The sequence below is a fragment of the Camarhynchus parvulus genome, chromosome 1A, assembly GCF_901933205.1.
Source record: "Camarhynchus parvulus chromosome 1A, STF_HiC, whole genome shotgun sequence".
In the NCBI taxonomy this organism is placed as follows: domain Eukaryota; kingdom Metazoa; phylum Chordata; class Aves; order Passeriformes; family Thraupidae; genus Camarhynchus; species Camarhynchus parvulus.
In genome coordinates, this window is record NC_044586.1 from 21717022 (window position 1) to 21739644 (window position 22623).

Consider the following 22623-nt stretch of genomic DNA (forward strand, 5'->3'; position numbering starts at 1 on the left):
ACGCTTGGTTGTAGTCGCTCCATTTCAAATTTTCTGGATTTTTCAATTTAATTTTTGATTGACCATATCCCCTTTGGGAGTGTTTGTTAAGTCTGACCTCTGGTTTCAAGATTTCCTTCTCTTTTCTGAAAGGAAGAATTTTCATTCAGGAAAGGGAATGAAATCTTGCAATTTAAATGAGGATCAATTGGGTAGGCTTTGGTCTGTATTCCTGCACTTCAGGTCATCCCATTAGCTTTTCTGGTTTTCACGTCCTGTTAGGGGTAGTTTTTTTGGTTTGGGTTTTTTTTTTTTTTCTATTTCAATTCTTCTGTTTCTCTTCTGTCCCTTTTTCTCCTCTATCTCTTTGTTTACCTTTCTTGCCTGATTTTAGGGATTTCAAATGTGCCATAATTTTGGCACGTTTAGTCTATTTCTCTACATCCCATTTCATCTCAGTACCATTGGTTGTAGTCACTCCATTTCAATTTTTTTTATTTTTCAATTTAATTTTGATTGACAGTATCTCCTTTCTGGAGTGTTTGTTCAGCTCTGTCCTCCAATTTCAATATTTCATTTCTGTTCCTGAATGGTTGCTAATTCCAGCTCTCTCACCATCAGGAATATTGCTAAACCTGACAGAGGACTGCATTTCTTCTTAGTTCTCTCTATCCTTACTTACAAGGTTTCACATGAAGAACACTTTGGGGGGTTGGGGGGTGGAATAAGGAGCAAGACTTTAAGTTACACTGAGCATTGAGTGAGGCAGAAGAGTCTGACAACTTTATCCTGCCTTCCATCAACCATCCTCCACTTCTGGAGCCTTCATTCCCATCCCTGCCCCCACCCCACTCTGCTGCTGAATTAACATAGGAAGAATCTTCCCTTTAAAATGAAACCACTTCCCCAATCAGATGGGTTTTCTGAATCAAGAACTTCCTTTTTCCCTCTCACTCCTCTGAGTATCTCAGGCCAAAGCCTCTCACCACTCATTTTAATCTCTTCAAACAAAGATTCCCAAAAAGCTGCTGGGATGGAAATGCATTTGTGCATTTGCATTTAAAAGTAGGCAATGAGCCCCTGTTGGCTCACTGAAACATGCACAGAGTTTCCTGCCACAAGCTTGTGACATATGACAGGGGGGAGGACAAGGAGGGGAAGGAGGAGTCGCAGGGAAACCCGCCCCCCCAAAGCTGCTGCGGTCTTGCTCGCTGCCTCCTGGTTGTTTCAGTTCTGTGAAGCATCTGAACAAACCAAATACAAGGAGGAACACCAGTTGTGTTGAAAATATATCGTGCTCTTCAGGATGGACCTTTGTCCTGCTGGTAAGCCTCAACCATTGTGTGTCTTTTTTGGGGTGAGGGCTCTGCGCTCAGTTTGATGGAGAAGAGCACACCATGAAATCCCAGCAGCCAGAGTGGGTGCTGTGGCTGGAGGAATGACATGCTGGAAGACCCCTGGTACAGTTAAATGCTTATCAGTTTTCAGCATTAGGCATGGGTTTCTTTTTACTTTCTCTCCTTTCCCATCAGGAGACATTTCCCCACTGGTTTGAATGGCCTTTGTACTGAGAATGTTACTGCTCTGACTCCTTGGGCCAGCGGTGCTGGGCCAAGCTGGGAACTGACTCCTCGGTGTCAATGGTGTATGTGACACCTGGGTGAGCACTGTAGGCTTTGGCTGCTCTCATGCAACTCTGGCAAGCTCCTCTGTGGTGCTTCCCTACAGATGCCAGGAGCTGGCTTGCCTTGGTGGAGCCTCTCATGCAGTTGGGTATCCCAGTGTAACACCTGTGCAAGGCTTTTGGTGCTGGGGCCTCCCTTGCTTATGGCCATGTTAGAGGTAGACAACTGTATTGGGGTTCTAGAAGCTCCAAGGGATTTACAGGTGGGCCTGCCTGGTCCTGAAATAATCTCAGTGGGCAGATGTGAGTGAGGGGAAATGAACCACATCTGAGGAACTGAGAGAGATCTTAGGTTTTATTTCCTGCTTTGGCAGGTGGTGGATAAAATGGTTGGGATTCAGCAAGGAAAGGCTTGCCACCAGACTGAACATTTCCAGCTTCTGGCTGAGGAAGCTCTGAGGTGTGTCAGAGGGAGAGCTGAGTGGGAACAGGCTGAACAAAGGAAGAAAATGGATCACCTTGCAATATCTCTTCTTGTTCTGACTCTGTCCCCTCAGGCTTTTGTGTATAGGATATGGAGAGTGAAAGCAAAAAGCAGTGCCCAGTTTCAACAACTGTTGTGCACTTTTTAGCTCTGAGATGTGTAGCCAAGGAAAGGGCATGCTCAAGCCACGTACCAGCCTTGCTTGCCAGGGAAATTGGTGGTACCTGTAGGAGCTGAGTCCTTGCCAGCATCTGACTGGTATTGAATGTCGGTGAAAATCGGGCTCTTCTGATCAGCCAGCCCTCACTCTCTGAAAGCAGCTGTGGACAAAGGTTCTGCAGGACAAACTGGGCAGGAGGATGGCTAACTGATCCTTTGCTATTTATTTTGGGGTGTGCCTTCAACAGAAACCGGGTGTCTCCTAACTGAAGTTCGGATACAGTCATTCACTCAAGTTATGTGTTACTGCATTAATTGTGTCTTGAAAGTTACACATTCAAGCGAGTGTACTTTCAAGAAAGTATACACACTGCAAGAGCACAATGAGATCCTATTCAGGCACTGTGGGGGTTTGCTCAGTTCTGGGTAGAGGCAGAGCCTGAAGACAGGCAATGCCTGGAAAGATGTGCTGGCCCTGACTGATGTTTTTGCTCAATCCCATCCCGTCATTCCAAAGCTGCGTGAGAAAGTGGGTTTGGTTGATGCTGAGCTCCCTTGGGAGCCAAGGCTGCCACCAGAAGCAGTTTTCCAGTGAGCTTTAGAGTATTGAATGCATTTGGAATTGCTCAGTTGTGGCATGATTGTCCTGAAGGTCAGAGGTGTGTGTACACCTTTCCCTGGGGCCGCTCCTACCTGGAGATATGATGGTCCTGTTGGGTGCACATCTGTTTGATGTCTTGGGGAGGCTGCTCTCCCTGCAGTGTGTGTCCTCTTCCAGCTTCCTTCAGAACCCTCTCAGGACTGTCGGAGTGAGGCCACAGAGCAGGTGTGCCAAGCCCTTGAGCTGAATGTGTGACACATGGGGGAGCAGGCTGGTGCTGTGGTGTCCTGTGCTGGGATGTGTAGTCAAAAGTCATGGAAAGCTGTCCTGAAGGATGGGTGTAAGTTGTCATGTGAGATAAGGGGACCAGTAGACAACATAAATTCTTCTTCTCAGCTTTCCCCCATAGCTGAAATGTGCAAATTAAGCCTGTTGGGATTTATGTTGAATTTCTTCTCACACGAGCTGGCAGAGAACTGTGGAGTGCTGCAGGAGGGAGATGCACATGGCTGGAGGGAATTGAGGAGTGGAAGGCTTTGTCATCTCTCTGCTACTAGACTGGTACCTGTCTGTGGAGGTGGTGGCCTGTACTGGAGATAACACAGCAGCCATATCAAAAAAGAAAAGGAATTTCAGGTGAAATTTTTCTACCAGGGAGCTTCCTTCACACAGAAGCTGCCTGTCAGGCTGCTCTGCTTTTGTGCTGCCATGGGTGCCCAAACCCTTTAGCAGCGATACTCAAAGCCCTACATTGCCTTGCAAATGAGCCCGATGAACCTTTGCTCTCATACCACCAGTGTGTAACACGGGTTTGCAGTGGCACAGATACAATCATTCTTCTTAACCTTCCCCTGCTGCTTCTGCAGTTCATCCTTCCAGCCCTCCTGGGTGGTCATTTCCCACTTACCTCTGTGCTTCAAAAGCCATCTCCCTATTCCTACAATTTTCCATGGGACTGGAAGCCTTGCACCTGAGCGGTTCAGCACAGCACTTTGCAATGGGAAATGAAACCAGCAAACACAGAACTCTCTGCTGGCCACACAAGTACCCAGATGTTTGGGCAATTCTGACCTACCCTCTGGGCAGGGAGGCTGAAGGCATAAGCCACACAACTGGAATTGAAGTTTGTGTCCTGAGTGACAGCACTGAAAATACAATCCTGGTCAGTTTGTGGAGAACTGGCAGGTCTTTCTATGTGGGTCTGCCCTGACAGTGGGGAAACAACCTCAGGAGCAGGTGTAAGACTCACAAATGGGATGCTGATGCACTTTCCTTTCAACATTTGCTCTCTGAAAATAAATTCCAAACAATAACCTAATGTTCTCTCTGGAGAGGATACTAACCATTTTTTGTGTGTCTGAACTGGAAAACTTCGTTGTTGTCTGGGCTGAGAGCATCCTTCTGAAACCTGCGGGTGTTTTTGTGGTGTGTTCTTCATCAGGGTGAAATTTCCCCCTGTGCAGAGAACCCTGACCAGGGCTGTGCTTCATCTGTGTGCTGACCTAGTCCTAGAGGGAAGTAGAACTGAGGTGATACTGAGGACTTTGACAAGGCATGGACCATTTTCTAAAGCAACCAAGGACTTAAGCTGTATAGGAAACCTGACGAATGCCGTCTCTGCAGCTCAGTCTAAATTGCCCTAAAAGTTTGAGCTGCCCATTTTTTCCAAACTCTGTCGCCCTTTCCCACCTTTTTACCCCTTGATTCCTTCCCCTTCTCTATGACTCCTTCTTTTTCTCCCCTGCCCTCCCCCCTCCACCACAGTCCTTCCCACACTTGTCTCATTCTGACAAACTCAGCAGGTGGGAGCTGCGAGTTGGGGTTTTCAGATGTTCAGGAGGAAGGGGACCTGTGTTAATTACAGCCTTGTTGGGGGTCATGTGGGTGAGATGGCATCCCCTGGGAGCCTCATGACTCTTTGAGATGCTTTAGTAGACACAGAACAACTGAAGCAAAGCCACCAGCCACACCAGAGTTTGCTAATGGGGTGGGGAAGGCAAGGTTCCTCAGGGTTGTCCTCCTATGGTGCTTTGTGGAAAGAAATACAGGGCAAAAGGTCTTTGTTGTAATTTGTCAAGGATTCACCCCAGTGATTCCACAATTACAAGCCCTGGCAGGAGTGGGAGAGATCAGCTGGAGAGATGGAGAGGTTGGCCTGATCTCCTGCAGACACCACAACTGCAGGATACAGAAATTAAGCTGAAGAGCCTGGGCACTGCTCAGAGGCTCAGGGCTGACATTTAAAGGGAAGTCAGCAACCCACCAGACAAGTACCAGAGCCACTGCATGTTTTTGGTTGGCTTTTTTTGTGGTTTCTTTTCATTTGTTTGTTTTTTGTTTGCTAACCTTCCTGCCTGCTTTGGTTTTCCCCTCACCTACAGACTTGGCTGTTGCAAGCTTTTGGATGCCTTTTTCCTTCCCTCTTGACTGGCTTCATCAATCAGGCAGCTTCTTGTTGCTCTTCACAAGGGCTGCTTGGAGGGCTGGGAGGGCATGTGGGTCCTTCCCAGCCTGGCTTCATGCTGGCTCCTTGTCCTGTGCTTTACCCCCACAGACTCAGCAGCCTCTCCCCAGGGAATGCAATGCTTGAAACCATCGGGAAGAGTGGCAGGAAAGAGGCTGAAGCCTGAGAAAAGTAACAGGAACATACTTAGCACATGGAAACCCAACCAGCCAGGAGGATAGGGGAGAGATTAGGATTGGGGAAGGAGAGTCTTTCTGAGCTGTTGTGGCCATGACAGGAAAGAAGCATACTAAGATGATTGCTCTTGTTGCTTTTCCTTCTGTCTGTCGTGGCTGCTTCCTTCCCTTTTTTTCCTTCCACTCACATTTATAGCAGTTGTTTTGCATGTGAGATCCACACTAAGTGAATTTCCAATGCAACTGGTGCTACTTCCCCTTTTTCTGGGAAGACAGGAGGCCCAGAGGATTTTGTTTTATGAAACAGTGGAGCAGGGCATCCAGTGACTTGACCTGGCTTCCTGGGGACACTTCATCTTGCAGTGTTTAGGTGCAGCAAGGACCGTGTCTGCAAGTTCACCAGTGATCTCCAGTGCTCTCAGCCTTCTGCAAGCTCTGCTTTTTTCCTGGGGCCTCATCTTCTGCTTTGTCTCCCCTCTAGGGCTACAGCCTTCTCATTCTCCTTGCAGAAGAGGCTGTGGTTCACCTGGATTATATTTAGCAGCAGTACTGTCACCCCATATTTTTGGTCTTTTGTGAATCATATTGTGGTTGCCTTGGTTTTGCTGCTATTTGTTTAAATTCCTGTACATTACAAGGAAGCCTACTCATATTTCTGCATTTTCTGTTCACAGAACAACTGTTCACAGAACAGCAGCCACTCAAAGACATTACTTTTTCAGGAAGGCCTTTATCCCCTAGATCCTGCCCTCATACCTGAAAAACCTTGATTTTCTCTCTTAAGCCATTTCTGACTCTAGCTGTGGCAGATCAATTCATGAAGCCAGTGGTTTTCTTGGGAGGTTTGGATGTAGATGAAGTGTTTAGGTCGTAGATTTTCAGTACCTAAAGATGACTGACATAACAACCACCAGAGAGCATTTAGTGAGACCTCTTCACCATGCTCAGGACAAGCAGAATTGGCTGAATAGGCAGTGGGTGCCTGCGGGGTCAGCTGAGAGGGCTGTGCAGAGCCTCTGGCTGCAAGGAGAGGGGGTGTGGTCTGTGTGCACACTCTGGGCTGAGAACCATTTGCAAGGCTAAGGTGAGGTGCGGTGGTTGCAACAGCAGGGAGCACAGAAATCAGGGTTGCTGTGGAATGACCCTAGGAGAAGGTAAGTGCTGAGAGGCTGGGGCAGCTTTTTCCATGATATGTTGGCCCCTGTAGAGTTTTCACAGGAATCTTTATTCTTTTAGAATCAACTGGCTTGACTGGGGCTGAAGAGGCTGAAATAGAGACAATCAAGAAGCGCAGGCAGGAGCTTTTGGATGACATTGAGGTAAGGGCCATCCTGTCCCTTGTGCCTCCCTAGCCTTCTCAAACCTGTCTTCACCAAGGAGCATCTTTGCATAACAGTCCAGCCATGCAGAAGTGTTCTTGCAAAAGAGACATTTTCTCAGTCATGATCCAGCTTCAGTTTTAAACTTCAGGCTGCCCTGGCCTGTTTGCCACCAGGGTACATCCAGCCTGTGGTACTCTCTGCTGCATGAATCATCAGCTGCCCCAATGGGATGTTTGAAAAGGGCTCAGATTATGAGCAATGTTGAGCTGGGATTGTATATGTAGGAGTAAAGAAATGTCTTCACTAAGTCGTACTGGCAGGCATCTGGCTCAGCATTTATGATTCTTTTTAATTACTGATTACCTGCTAATGGCATATCAGTCCTAGTTACCTGCAGCATCCCCCTGTGTTTATCAAATTTTCTTTGCTTTGTGGACCTCTAGCAAGTCCTCCATGAAGGATCCTGTCTCTTCAAAGAGGTCTTATGGCAGGACCTTCCACACAAGTGTCTGTGGCCAGGACTTGTTTTCCTTCTTTTCTTTTAGCAGACTCAACCATTTCTCCAGTAGCTCCTAAAATGTCTGAAAGTAACAGATTCAAAATCAGTCACTAAGACTGCATCACAGCCCTGCATGGTGCTCTGCCCTTTCCATTCCATTCTGCCTCCACCATGAAATGTGGTTTCCCATTTGAGAGAGCTTATAGCACTGAATCATTGGACTTGGACTGATTTTTTTCCACAACATGAAGCTGTCCAGATGCCTAGGGAATAGATGCAATATTTCCTGGAATGGAGTAAAGGATTAAGCCAAACTACATGTTACTTCTTAGGCTTCCAGACCTCCTGTCTCTGCTGCAAACCAGAATGGTCTCTCATCCCCCCTTTGCAAAACAGATTATGAATTTACGTGCCTGGGATTTGCTTGTGTGTGTTTGTTTCTCTTCAGTTTTCACAAGAGGCAATGGGCACTGTAAGAGCAGGATACTTGAACAGGAATGCTACATTTTTTTTTGCCCACTATGGACAGAGAAAGGTTGCTAGACTGCACAAACCCATGCTTTAAAACCCAAAGCCATTAAGCAATGGAATACACAATGTCCAGTGGAGTAGAGTGAGTTTGGGTGAAAAGAGTGCCATAGAACAAGAGACATTTTCCCCAGGGGATTTTTTTTCAGAATGTATCTATCAATACCCTTAAGGACAAAGACTTGGGGGCATATCTGGGGGAAGGGGAGGGGGGAGGAGGAGAAAAGAGGATGGGTCTTGGCTTGCCAGTAACACTGCAAAAAGACAGCAGTGAATAAAATAACAAAATTGATAATCATTTGAAAGTCATGAGCTGAGATCATGGTTCTGTTAGATTTGTGAAACACCTAAAAATTCATAAGGAACACTCACAGCTCTGAGGACCAATGAAGTACAAGAGAAGGTGGCCAGAGCAAAACTGAAACCCAGAAGTTCTTTTGTTATGGAATATTGCAGAAATTCAGTTTCTCTATCTGATTATGTACTCCATCCACATCCTCATTCCTTGATGAGAAAGGATCTGTCATAAAATAATCTTTCTTCCCTTGCCTGTTCTGGTTGGTATGGGGAAGAATTTGGGTGATTCCTAGAAGAGAGCTGTGATGCACTTTGGCTTTGAGGTGGAGCATAACTGCAGGATGGAAACAGGGAGATATAGACACTTTCATTTCCATGGTAACACAGAATATCCAGCCAAGGCAGCCATGATCTGTCATGAGCCTAAAGGAAAGTAAATTCCACGATTGATTTTTTAAAGTCTGGCAGTAATTACTTTACTCCTCTCTTTTTTTCTCCACTGAACAGAGTTATCTGCTCAATGGTATTTAAATGACAGGTACATTAAAAATTCTGTGTTTCACAATACAGCCACTTTAGGTTCATATTGATCTCACAGTTACCAGTTCCACTTCTCCTTTCCTGGATGTGTAGCAGGGCTATGCAAAATAAAAACTCAAAAGGAATGGGCACAATGGAAGGATTCTTGCATCTGACATTGTTTGAGGAACTGGAATTGACAATGGGGCGAGTTCTCTGACACCTGCCACACTGATTGAGCTTGATTTTTCCAGTCTTGATTGACCATAGGCATGAGAACATCCTTCTGTCTCTTTTTCCAGTTGTTTTCATCTGGAATCCAGCAGGGTCATTCCAGAGCAGTGCCCATTTCATAGGCATCCTTGGCTGGTCATGACCACCTGACCTGTCGTTTTCCTGTGACCAAGGGAAGAAGTTAGACATGCTCTTACACTTCCTTAGGCTGTGTCTGCTGTTTTTCTTTCCATTGCCTTCATCTTCCTGATATTTCTTTTGCAGAAGCTGAAGGAGGAGATTGCTGGGGTGTTTGCAGAAATTGAGTGTTTCCAACGTGGAGAGGAGAAGCAAGTGGCAGACAATAATCCTGAAGAGCAGATCAGGCGAGTGGAATGAATATTCCTTTGCTTACAAAGTCTCTCTTTTTAAGTTGAAAAAACTAAAACACTGATGGGATTTGGTTCACAACGAAGTCAGGGAAATGGGCGGGGAAATGAGGCCCTTCTATCCTCTTAGATTTCTCATTATTCCTGGATAGTCAGACACCTGTCCATGTGATATCTCACCTTGTAAGTGAAATGACATGGTCCTTTATTCTAACTTTTCCTTCTTTTCTGTGTTTACAGCAAGCTGTCACAGAGGGATAAAATTCTGTCCCTGGGCCGGAAGAAATTCAACATGGATCCCGAAAAGGTAGGATTTGTTCATTTCACTTGTGAGGGTGAAGCTGGGAGGAAGAGCCTCTGCTGGCTGCTGTTCAGTTGCAGCCACTGATGTCCAAGGAACTGTGGCAGGGGACTGTGGGGATGGGTAATGTCATGGTTTAAGAAGAAATAGGTTTTCTGAGATATGCTGTAGTCAAGCTAATAGGTGTTCAGATTTTAATATTGGCACTTAGTTTAGCCACTTAGGTATTGGATACGGCTCTGAGAACACAGAGGTTAAAAAGTAGAGCTCTCTCAGGAAAGGCTCTCTTTGAGTTCCGGTCAGTGAAGAGTCCAGACCTTCCCTGCCCGGCTTTGGGCTGGGTGGGGAGGGGAAACCCATGCGGCCGTGGAGTGAGCTGGGCCTTGGACAGAGAGAGGGTTGAAGGCCCCCTGAAGATAGAAGGGTGGAGGAGCACAGAGAGACATCGAGCAGCCCACCCCCTCCAGGAGAGAGAGCGGGCTGGTGTCTGTGCTTGTGCCAAATTTGATAGCACGGCCAGCCGAGAAGGAGAAGGAGGGAGTGCAGCAGGGGGGGGCACGGTGAGAAGTCGTGGGAGTTCCGGGCAAGCAGAGCTTGAAATTTTAACCCTTTTCTTAAATAATGGAAACCTTACGAATACTGATCTTCCTAGATCTGAATGAGAAGATAGACATAGAGATGAAATAGAGTAAGAAATGAGCAAGTGTGATGCAAGTTTGTAAGAGAACTTGAGAAGAATCCTATGTAGCAAGAGATGATAGAGTAGCCTTTAGCTAGACTTCTTCTTGTATAGCCATAGACTAAACCATTTTTCTTGTGACACAGAGACTGCATCCGGGGGGGCAAAGGCTTCAGAACTGAGAGAGTTCAGTGTTAGTGCCCCTCGGCCCCAGAGAGTGAACAAATTTAGGGGGACAGGTGTCCCAAAAGAGAGACTGTTCCCTTTTTAGAACTAGACAAAGTACCCTTAAAAGAAACAACCCTAGAAGCAGCTCTGGTCCATGTTCAGTAGTGAGAGCACTGGACATAGAAAGAAGAAGTCACGACAGCAGATGTACTCCAAGCGGTGCCACGAGTGACACAGAAACACACGAAGTTTCAACGGTGTTTCCAGAGGAAGCCTATAGCACAAGAAAGACTCCTCTCCTCTTGATGAACTGAGAATTGATTGTCTGAAAAATAGTGATAGACTGAGAGCTGAGAATTTAGAAATGTGATTCTTCGTAGATAGATGTATTGTATTGAGAAAATTTAGTAGAGAAAAGAAGAAATGTTTTTGTAAAGTTTTCATTTTCCCTGTATGTGTGTGTCTTTTTACTTATAGTTTAGTTAATAAACTTTTCCTCTATTTCTAAGTAGAAGCCTGCTTTGCTTATTCCTAGTCACATCTCACAGCAGACACCAAAGAAAGTGTATTTTCATAGAAGCACTAGCATTGTGCCAGAGTCAAACCATAACAGTTCCCACCTCACTGAGGTCCCTGTTGGGAGCAGCGTCCACCCTTCCCCTGACTGAGGTCTTCTGATATGATCAGGCTGGGTTGCCTCCCCCCACCATGGGCTTAGAGGCCACACCATACCATTCAACCCAAACCTAAGAGAAGTAAAGGGAGGATGCTTTGACACTGCCAGCGTGCCGTGAGAGCTGGACTTCCTTCAGCACAGCCCTTCCTGACTGTGAGAGGCTAGGAGCTTGCTATAATGTGATAAAGGAGGATGAACTAAGAAGAAGGTGAGACGTTTTGAGAGTGTGTCAGGTTCCTTGGCTCATTCAGAACAGAAGAGGACAGAATGCCTCTGTCATTTTGGAAACAGTTTTTGTTGAATTGTAGAGTGAACATAGCTTTTCCACTCTCTGGAGCTCTGACCACTGGTGTCAAGGCTCCATAGCCTTCAGCCCTCTGCAGAAAGCTCTAAAACTATGATGATTAAGTAGAGAAGATATGAGAAAGGCAGTTCCGTCTTCCTTCCTTCTCATTAGTGGAGCATTTTTTGAGCTCTTCGTGGAAAACCACAAGCATTGATCAAACGATAGCTGATCATCAGCTCCACACCACAGCCAACATCTTGGGTGGCTGCTGCTCTGTATGACAGCTTTTCATGCCTCCTCTGTGCCCTGCTGAGAGCGTTAAGGTGCCTTCCCCAGTGTGCACAGCCCAGCTGGAGTGTTGCCAATCCCCTGGACATTCCTCTGCCAGTGGGAATTGTCTCAGAGCAGCAATGTCAGCACTTAGAGCCTGTGGGAGAGTTGGTTTTGTTTTGCCCCTCTGTCTGACCTTGGTTTGAAGCCCCTGAGGCATCTCTCTCTGCCATGCTGTGCAGGAATGCCCAAACTAATTCTAACCCCAAACCAGTTTAGCTTTATGAGTTCAATGCCAGTCAGACTGGTCAAAATGTTACATACTCTGTGTCTGTATAATGCAGATGTCTGATTATTGCCTCCCTCTTGCTACATGCCATAGAGTGGGAGGTGCTGCAATGCAAGGAAATTTCTTTGCCCCTCCTTTCTAAGGTTACACTCCATCCATGCAATGCTGATACTTATAAATGAGTTCCTCTCTCCAAGATCCCATGGAAAGTTCCTGAGGCTAGAGGAGGTAAGCATTAGGAATCCAGTTGATAAAAAGCTTTGGGGAGAAACATTTTCTTGTGGAAAATGGGGCCCCATCATCACTGCAATGCTTTTCAAAATTAAATTGATCTTACTGAAAATCTGTCTGGGGAAAAAGAAAGGAAAATAGAGTGGAAAAAAATCTCACCAAATTTTTGATGGCTTTGTTTAAAACTGCTTTTTCTTTGGGGCATTTTAAAAATAGTTTCATATCTATTGCAAAAGAAAGTGAAATGATTCTCTTGAAGTAGAACATGTTGATGGATCTAAAACAATTTTCATTCTTTTATTGTATATTGCAAGGAGAACTGCAGTGTGGTCTAGAGAACTGCAGCATTGTGAGATATTGTCAAGAATCTTTTGAAAAAAGCCTCAGCTTTTTCTCTGGCTTTAAAAGTCATGAAATTCTCTCTAAAATAGGATATTGACTCTTTGTACAACCCAACTCACAACCTCTATATTCCTTAAAAAGCATATTCCATCCTTATTGTTTAGGAGGGATGGAGCTGAAAAGATTGCAGACTTCTCTGTTCTGTGGCATAGAAGAAAAATCTAGGAAAAAATTGTCTCAAGTTGTTTCAAGCCCATATTTTTGTCTGAGTACATTTTTTTTTTATGCCTTCTTTAAAACAAACCGTTTTTCTTTTAAGTTAAGTTAATTTAGGGGAAGAAAAAGACATTTAGGAACAGAACACGAAGACATTTTGATTGAAAATATTAAAATTTATTATTTTGACTTTTCCTTTTTGGACTTTAAATTTACATTGCCCTATTTTGTTTGAGTTTCCATCCCAGTAAAACATTTAGCCAAATCTGGGGATGAAATGAAAATGGACTGACAACCCATAGTGGATGAAGAAGGATTGAATGAAGATGAGAACATGGCTGTGGTCTCCCATGAAGGGGGTGCGGAGTAAGAGAGGAGCAAGTACACTAAAGCTAAGGAAGGCTGATATCAGAGTGTTGGGATCCTGTTTTCTCAAAAGACCATAGGGCTGCTTTACTTCCCCATCTTGCTTCTCCTTCCCAGGGGATCCAGTACCTGATTGAGCACCAGGTATTGTCTTCAGACCTTCAGGAGATTGCCAGATTCCTCCACAAGGGTGAAGGCCTGAACAAGACAGCCATTGGGGATTACCTGGGTGGGAGGTGAGCAACCTAGGATGAGGAGAGCCCTTGGAGGCCCTGTCCTGCCTGGCCCCTCTGAGCTACCATTTTGGATGACCTGTGGCAGACCTCATCCAGGTGCCAAGACTGAGCATATCTCCAACCACAGTGGGCTGGGGGGGCAGGACACTCCTGGGAGGGTCTTTGGAGTGTGCCTAAGGCTGGCTGTATGGGCTACCTTTTCTCCTGCCTGTAATGGGATCCGTCATCCCAGAATGGAGTGTGCATCTTGGCTTCTCCTTGGTCAGAGGGGAGGTGAGGTTGGGATGGAGCCAGGTGTGTGTTGTCACATCAAGGGACATCCAGGCAGAGCAGGGTCAAAGCTCTCTTCTGACCTTTTCCCTCTATCCTCTCCCAGGGACCCCACAAACATTCAGATCCTGCAGGCCTTTGTGGCATGTCACCAATTTGCCAACCTCAACCTGGTGCAGGCGCTGAGGTGAGTGAGCGTGCAGGGGACCGGGGACAGTGCTCAGCCTGCTCAGCCACTGGCTCTCACCGCACAGGAAGGTCAGGAAGCCCTCTTGGGCTGAATGGGAGCTTCCCAAGGCCCTGCTGTGTGTGTTGGCTCCAGGGCTGTTACTCTGTGAGGTGTCAACAGCTTCTCAGGGGGGTGGGAAACACATTGTCCCTTGATTTGGTTGCCCATGTGCAGAAGAGTGGGTCACTGTGGTTTCAGTGTCTGGGGGATGAAAAAGGTTATTTTTGGCAGCAGGAAACATCTGTCCTCAATAACAGTGACTCTGTTTTAGGGCACTTGTTTTATTACAGGCTGCCTCCTGGCAAGACTCTTTCTCCTGAGGCCTCTGCTGCCTTGCAGGGCTCTCATTAGGGGAGCAGAGCTGTGATTTCTGGGAGCCTTAGTTCTCCTTCCCGCATTCCGGGTGTTGGAGGCTGATGTATCCAGGCAATTTCCAGAGAGGAGCAGAGCTCCTGCTCCATGCCCTGTGTTGTCTGCCCAGTGTGATGGGGTGACTCCTCTTATCTTCATGGTGTTGCATGGGTTGAGGGGAGGCATCCCTGTCCCTTGGAGCCCATCTGACTGGTGCTGTGACACTCTGCTCCTGACAGACAGTTCCTCTGGAGCTTCCGGCTGCCTGGGGAGGCGCAGAAGATTGACAGGATGATGGAGGCCTTTGCCAACTGGTACTGCAAGTGCAACCCAGGAGTGTTCCAGTCCACAGGTAGTTAAGGGGGGAAGGCCTGTAAAGCTGAGCTAGGCTGTTTGCTAAGGAGAGGAGCTTTCCTTTTCCATTCACAAAGCACAGGCATAATCACTAGGAAGTGTGTTTTCCCTTAAGCTAAAGGAGGCAGCCCAGTTCCTGTGAAGATTTTCAATAAACGGAGCATCTTCAGTCCTCCTTTTGCTACTGTGCTCCAGGCCCTCCTGATGGGCACCAGACTGGAGAAGGGCTCCCAGCCTCACATGAGATGTTACCTCATCCCAGCAGGGATAGCACTGATAGATGTAGGTCTGCAGACACTTTCCTTCTGGCAGAACTGTTATTAGACTGCATCTGTCCAACATGCCCCATTATCCTGAAGGCATGGAATCACCTCCCTCATAGGAAATCAACTGTGTCCCTCTTTCTCCTAGCAGAGGGAACATCTCCCTTCTTCTCCTACAAATGAGAGGATGACTGTCTTCTTCAGTGACTAAAATCCAAGCCAACTGCGGTGTGGGTTGATCTGCCCTCTAAGACAAGTGCCACCCATGCTGATTTTCTTTCTCATTGCTAGATACCTGTTATGTACTCTCCTTCTCTATCATCATGCTTAACACCAGCCTGCACAACCCCAATGTGAAAGACAAACCCCACTTCGAAAGGTTTGTGTCCATCAACAGAGGCATTGACAATGGAGGGGACCTGCCAGAAGAGCTTCTAAAGGTAAGAGGAATTCCCATTCTCTCATCCCCTGGGTCCACTGAGGAGCAAAGGTGCAGAGGTAGAGACTGCATCCATTAGCAAAGCTACAGCTGGCATTTTCCTGAAGGCTCAGCAGGCTTGGGACCTGCCCTGTGAGGTAAGGTAGAGGTGGGCAGCCTGCTTAGATGTCTCTGCCTTCACCTAAGGAGCCCGGCCAGAAAAAACTTCTGTCTTGTGTCAAAGGGGCTGCCTGCATCCCACACCTGGGCTTTGCTGAGCAGCATCCCCTCAGGGCAGAGGCTTTAGATCTTTCTCCAGAGTGTTATTTCTTTCAGGCAATTTGAGGGAAGGTGCAGGAGCCTGTAGTCTCTTTTTTCCCCCTTGGCTTGGGATTATGTAGTAAATGATGGCAGATACAATGATGTGAGCAACATTTCAGTATCCTTTGAGCAGTAACCTGCCTCCCTGTCACTGCTGTATGATGTCACCCTTTGTGCCCCTCAGTGCCAAAGCTTTGCCTCTGTGAAATGTGCCTCCTTGTGGCCATGTAGGTCTACTGGCAACATTTGGCACCACCAGCCCAGGTTCTAAATGGGGCTGCACCTCTGCCTTGCTGAGTCCCATCCTAGTGCCTTAATACTACCCACAGCAGCACTTGTGACATGCTGGGTTTGGTCACTGCGGCCTGTCTTGCTACGGGAGCACCATTTCATGGCTGTGGTTTTCCAAAATGAGACTCTTTTTTATGGCACAAGATGCAGAAAAGAGCTGGTGACCCCCCTGGAGACCCTGTGAGGTGCAGACTGGGCACTGTTTAACCTCCAGTGCTCATCGTGTGCCCTCCTGCCTTTTACCCAGCTTGCCTTGTAAAAACAGAGTGGTGGACAGATGGACCTAGGATAGTTGTGTACAAGCTTTGTCAGAAATCAACCTTTCTCTCTCTCTGTCCTTCCCCACCAATGCTCTGGGGCAGAATCTGTTTGAGAGCATAAAGAACGAGCCGTTCTCCATACCAGAGGATGATGGCAATGACCTCACCCACACTTTCTTCAACCCTAACCGTGAAGGCTGGCTGCTGAAACTAGGTAAGGGGGTGGGGGGAACTCCCCTAGCTCCTCTGACTCCCCGTTTGCCTGCCTCCCACCACAAATCTGCCGCGGGAGCCTACCGTCATCTCCTCTCCGCTGTCCTCTCCCGTCTGCTGCAGTGGGCTGAGGCTGACACCTGCTGTTGAAACCAGCTGCCTGCTCCCTCGTCCCAGCTCCTGCAGGCTCTGCCTCCTCAAAAAGGGACTCAAAAACATATCCCTCCCCATTCCCACACCCAGCAGAGCAAAATTGGCTCTGTGTGTGAGTGTCTATCACACAGCATCACATCAGTGGTACCATGGTGCCTCCTTGGGGCTCAGCTACAGGGAGAGCTGGGAGGGTGTGACTGTGTGCATGCCAGGAGCTTGGGGGAAGGACAGAAAAATGTGTGACTAACGGCTCCTGAACCTCACTGCCTTTAGGAGGACGTGTAAAAACCTGGAAACGCCGTTGGTTCATTCTGACTGATAACTGCCTGTATTACTTTGAATATACCACGGTAAGAGCTTCACTCATGGCTGGGAAGCTGCCCTGGGTGGTTGTGAGCCTCTGAGGGGCTGGGTAGGAGGCAGGTCTCCCCCTTTTACCCTGTGCTCCCAGACTGATGTCACAACTCCACTGTCTCCTGTGCTGTTTCCTCACCTCTCGTGTGGAGGAGGAGAGAGGCTGGACACTGCAGCTGTGGTCTCCTCTTGACTAAATTCCCCATTGTGTCAATGGAAGGGGTCTCCTGAGGCATCATTCTGGCCCTGTCACCTCCACAAAGGCCCACCCAGGGGAAATCAGAGAGGTTCTAAACAGTGGCATAAATCTGGGGAGTATGTTGGGTGTTAATTCATGTTTCCTTGCCTTCAGGACAAAGAGCCTCTGGGCATCATCCCCTTGGAGAATCTATCAGTCCGGAAGGTGGATGATCCCAAAAAGCCAGTAAGTGTCCATTGGCTGGCACTCTGCCAACACAGGCTATCAGATGGTTGGAGGGAAGCGAAGATGCACACAGATTACTCCTACCATACACAAATTGCTCATGTTCTACTTGCTTCTCAGAGGGAAGGTGCCATTGCAAACTGCCTTGTGCCCCCGTCTAGACATGGCTGTGTTTTTAATTTATGTTTCTGGTGTGAGTAGAGAGCTGTCCTTTGGCTGACTGTGTTGTATGTTTTCATGTGTGTATGTGTGTGTAGGGGGGCAGAGATGAATGCACACAGCTGACTCCCTACTTATTTTGCACCGGGAGATGTGGGTTTAATTTCTCTCCTCGGGGTTCTCCATAATGAGTTACAGCACATGTAGACCAAACAGAACTGTTGGTGTTAGGGAACTTGCCCAGGAAGTGACTCATTTCTTCTGTGTGTCTTTTGTGGATACCCACTTTTCAATGTGTCATGGTTCTGGGAAAAGTGCCTTCTATCTGCATGGTGGCAGGCAGAAAAGAGGATGTTGCATCTGCTTAAGAGGGGTAGGGGTTTTCATGAGTGGAGTGGAGTGACAGATCCTAGAAGGTGTGTTTTGATAAGTGTTGATGATCCATCTCTCCATAAAGCCTGGTTTAGTGTCCAGTTGCTCACAGGAGAGGTGTGTTTACCTAAGAAGGAAGGTCATCTAACTCATAGGGAAAATTTTGGGGTGGGGGAAGATAGGGTCTGTTGCATTTTGGAGACTCCTGCCCATTGGAAGCTCTCTGAGCCTGTTACCCATGGTTGAAGGCAGCAGTCTTCTTGGTCCCCTGTCTAATCCTACTGCTCCATTTTGTTTCCTTTTGGTCAGAACTGCTTTGAGCTCTTCATTCCCAACTGCAAAGGGCAGAAGATCAAAGCCTGCAAAACAGATGGGGATGGGAAGGTGGTTGAAGGCAAGCATCAGTCCTACAAGATCTCAGCAGCCACTCCAGCAGAGCGTGATGAGTGGATTGAGGCAATACGGTGAGGAGAACTTGAGGCTTGAGTTGCCTTTTTTCAGCCCTAGGATCAAGTGGTCACCAAATTTATTTGGCTATCTTTTGTCAGAGCTTGAAAAGGGGGTGGAAAGAAATGTTTGCAGTATAACAACTATGGTACCCCTTGACGTTAAAGAGGTTCTAGGCACCTTCTGGAGAATCTCTAGCCACAGCTAAATTCTCTGCTGTAAGTCTGCAGATCTGCACTCCTACATTTTGATAAGTGGTGTCTCTGTGCAAGTTCAGTTAGGTTGTCTGTGCTGCTCTCCATCATTAAATCTCTTACTTTTGCTCCCATTTCCTCTAATTTCCAGGACTAGCATCACACAGGATCCTTTCTATGATCTGGTCTCTGCCCGTAAGAAAAAGATTGCCAGCAAAAACTGAACCATGACCTGGTCACAGCATCAGAATGGTGGAGGTTATTGGACAACTTCCCTCTCACACTGGGCTCTTGCAGTGAGGAAATTTGGGAGCTTTGGTTCCATCTGCCTCCCACTTGGCAGGCAGATGACTGACAGGATAGCTTGCCCTCTTTGCCTCTTCCCCTTCCAGACTGAAGGCAGAGGCGCAGGGTGTGATCCGCTGAGGACTCTCAGAACTGTGGGCAGGGGTTGCCCATGTCTGAACACAAAGGCTCAACAGCAGTTGGCCTTTGGGTTCTCCTGTGTAGCCCCAGACATGTGGGACAGGATCTGAGAGGAGACAGGATTGTTTGCACAGTGTCTCCAGCCCCTCCTGTTGTCACATCAGGCCAGGGCATTTTTCTGTGAGGGACCATGTAGATTCTCTTGGAGCTGAGCATGGCCCAGTCAGTTGCAGAGCAGAAAGGCCCCAGTGGTTTCTCTTCCATGAACAGATGTGTAAAGAATCTGGGGTGAAGGCCACCAGTATTTAAAAATTTGCTGTGAAACCAGAGGTCAAGGTAAGATAAGAAGCCCTCAGTTCAGAAGAAATCCCTCTCTCCCCCTTCCTAAAGCCTGTAGTGAGGGCTGTAATCCTGGGAAGTCCCTGCTCTGTAACTGTGCCATAAATGTTAAAAAGTTAAAGATAACTGAATCCCTATTCAATGTAAGGGCTAACTGAGCACAGAGATGCTGTGGGACCAGGAAAGCAGCTCTGGGTGTTTTGTTTCTCTTTTTTGAGACTCAGGGACCACTAAAGATTTCCTTAGGGAAGAAACCCAAACTCTGTCTCTCCTCCTGGCTGATGGCTGCCTGACAAAGGCTGGTTCCTTGAGCAGCTCAGAGGCCTGGGTTTTGTATCTGAAAGTTTTGCAGTCAGACGGCATGAAAAAATGGAGGTACATACACCTACCTCCCCACCAGCAAGCACACACACACAGAGGCGTTCATTCCCATCTTCATACAATGGTATCATCTGGAGCCTGGGGGGTTTTGTCTCTTGTGTAAAGAGAGAAATAAAAGAGGTTAAAACAAGCCCAAAACTGAGGGTAACGTGGTCATTTTCATGATAAAGTCCGAGGATGTGAGATGAGAGTATCATGTTCCTGTGCCCAGCAGAGCAGCCTGAGCACTGCTGCAGTCTCTTGGCTTTTTCCTTCCTGCAGAGGGCTGTATCTACCAGGCAATCTGCAGCAAGGCCAGCAGAGCCCGATTATTCATTCCACTTCTTTTTGCCCAAGCCTCAGGAATGCTGAATTAATTTCAAGAGGCAGGGAGCGTATCTCAGAGCTGAAGCACGCGCTCACCCTGGAGAAGGAGCGTGAAGGTTTTCTTCTGCTCATGCCTGCAAATGTCTCCTGCACTGAATCTCTTTGTTGCTGATGTGATACAGAGTGAGTTTGCTGCCCACTGCTCTGGAGCACACGTGCTTGCACACACACAGTCACTCCTGCTTTGGGTTCAGTGCAGAGGCAGGCTCATGTCCAGAGGTGGAAGAGAAGGCAGAATATGGCCCCTTGTCTTGGCAACATCTCCCATATATGTAAGAGAAGTACAAATATGCATTTGGTTGGTGAGAGATGCCCCAGAGCCCAGGATTGGAGTGAGAAATGTCTGTTCTAGTGCTTTTCAGGCTTATACTCTGTGTGACCAAAGCCATCAAAATGTAGTTCTGGAGTCTCTATTCTACCCATAATTATCTGGTGTTTGGTGTGGGAATGCAGGCTAAGCGCTCCCTACAGTTTACCTGGATCATTCCTATGGCAGTCGGGTCTATCCAAGCTCTTCCTCATTCCTCCTCATCCCCAGCCCTTCCAATTCTCTTCAGGCTGCATATGTCTCTTCCCTGCTTCCCCTAAATACCCACACTGCAGAGAAAAATTACTCCCAGGGGTTACAGGGTGGGAAGTACAATTCGAGAGAGGCAAAACAATGCACAGAGACAGGCAATTGTGTAACTTCCATCTGTCAAGCTAACCACAAGAGTCAGGAAGGGTTGGACCATGTTTTCCATGTTTTGTTTCTCCTAGAAACTGAGGCAGGGAGACAGCAAATTTGAGTTTCCATTGCCTTTCCTTGGCTCCAGTGGAGAAAATGCATTTCTAAACTCCTTGCTATGTGATGCCCTGGTCTCCTCAGTGCCATGAACACAATGGCACATGGTGTTGCCCACCAACAGTGCAACAAGTGCTCTCTCTGAGAGGTGGCCTGACCTCATGGCTGCTGAGTACCCATGTGTCTGGTGTTGGCCTGAGTGTCTGGGGACAGGTCTCTAAAACTGACCCCCCACTCATGTCTGTGTGCTTTGATAGAGTCTCTTGGAGTCCTTAGAAATTTGTGAGAGGAATGACTTGTGCAACTTGAATGGCATCACCAGGGAACAGGTTGCTGACCTCCATCACACATTCTGTGTGCTGAGGGCAGCTGCAGCAGCTCACACAGGTACAGACACACAGACACACACACCCTGAGCCCCTCAGGTGCTCAGTCTGACAGATTGCTATCTGCATGGTAGAGGTATTTCTCTTCCCCATAGCCAGCATGTGTGGCTCACACAGACATACACGCAGAAGACTGACACTTATTCCCTGCCTGCCTAAGGATTCCTGCACACACCCAGCCATTCTTTTTCATAATAAATGGCCATCTATTTTCATAAAGGATCTGGGAGGAGAATAGTGCAGATGTGTGGAATATACCACATTGCTGCATCCTGCCTCTTCCCTGCTCCTTCCTGTCCTCCTATCCCCTGTTTATCAGCTCCTTTTTGGAAGGCTAATACATTTTTAAAAGGCATTCTAGAAATTGTTTGCACTGACGGAGATGGAGCAGCTGAGAGGAGAGGCAGCAGCCTCCTGCAGTACAGCTTAGGTAGAGAAAACCTCTGAGGTGGAGGGGTAAGACAGCGTACAAAGGGAGGCCCATTGGACTGAATTATGGAGTGAGAGTGATCAAAGGACATCAGCTGAACCTGTCCTTGCCAGGGGCTGAATGCTCTTGGTGATGGGGGCTCAGGAGCAAATGGAGGCAAGACTGAATCCAAGTTGGCCGGGATGGTGTTCAGTGGCAAGGTGAGAGCACCCATTAGAGACACTATTCTTGTCAGGCCTGAAACTGCTCAGCTGTGCATCACACAGCCTTCAGCACACCAGGAAAACCAAGGAGCTGTTTTCTGTCAGCTAAACAGGGTTATATGCACCAGGACTGCCAGCCTTTTAACTCCCTCAGTGTGAGCACTTGTGCCTCACCCCTCCACAGCAGTGCAGGGATTGACACCAAGAGGGGACAACAGTTCTGTCAGCTTGTACCACAAATCCATAGGATTGGAAAGGCTACTGCAATGGCCTCAGAGGGATGGGAGCCAGGCTTTTGTATGGAAAGAAGCACAGCCCCACTGTATTGGAGCTGGTTGGAATGGTGCAGTCAGATTTGTGAGCCCAACAGGAGCAGTTCCTACTGTCTCCCATCACTTATGTTTGGTGGTTAGAAAACAATTCAGTACCTGAGGGTGGGGGACCCACTGAGGCAGAGGTACTGAGGTACTTCTTCCTTCTTAATTTTTTTTGTTTTGAGTGTGCATTTCACACAAAAAGGCCAAAGCACAAAGACAGAGAGCTGGATGGCTCTTTAAGGCACCGTGGCCTCTCTGCTGCACCTTGCTCTGGATCAGTTCTGCCTCCAGCCTGGCAGAGGGCTCATCTGGGGGGCTGGAGGAAGCCCAGGCAGACAGGGGTTGAGACCTGGCCAGGATTTCTTGGAGTGTCACTGCTGTCACATCTGCAGTGTCTGTGCTCTAAGTGCCTGTGACAGGGGCATGCAGCAGTCTCATCTTGCCATGCCATTTCCAATCCTGCTGCCTCTCTGCAATGAAGATGAATGTTGCCTGTCCCAGGTTATCACCTTCCCACGTGTGTGAGCCTGTGCACAGACAGCAGTTTGCTGCTGGAGGCTGGTGCTGGTGGGCCAAGTTCAAGGAGGCTGTGCATGGCAGGGCA

General features: G+C 47.6%; 1 protein-coding gene across 1 annotated transcript; it reads left to right on the forward strand.

The window, feature by feature from the left end:
- Positions 1-1180: 1180 nt before the first annotated feature.
- Positions 1181-18611, forward strand: CYTH4 (cytohesin 4). Its single transcript, XM_030959728.1, has 13 exons — positions 1181-1304; positions 6724-6806; positions 9151-9251; positions 9495-9561; positions 13196-13314; positions 13691-13771; positions 14404-14516; positions 15073-15221; positions 16174-16285; positions 16711-16787; positions 17144-17215; positions 18056-18210; positions 18539-18611. Exons 1-13 carry the CDS (start codon positions 1286-1288, stop codon positions 18609-18611), a joined length of 1221 nt encoding a protein of 406 aa, XP_030815588.1. The 5' UTR covers positions 1181-1285.
- The last annotated feature ends 4012 nt before the right edge of the window (positions 18612-22623 follow it).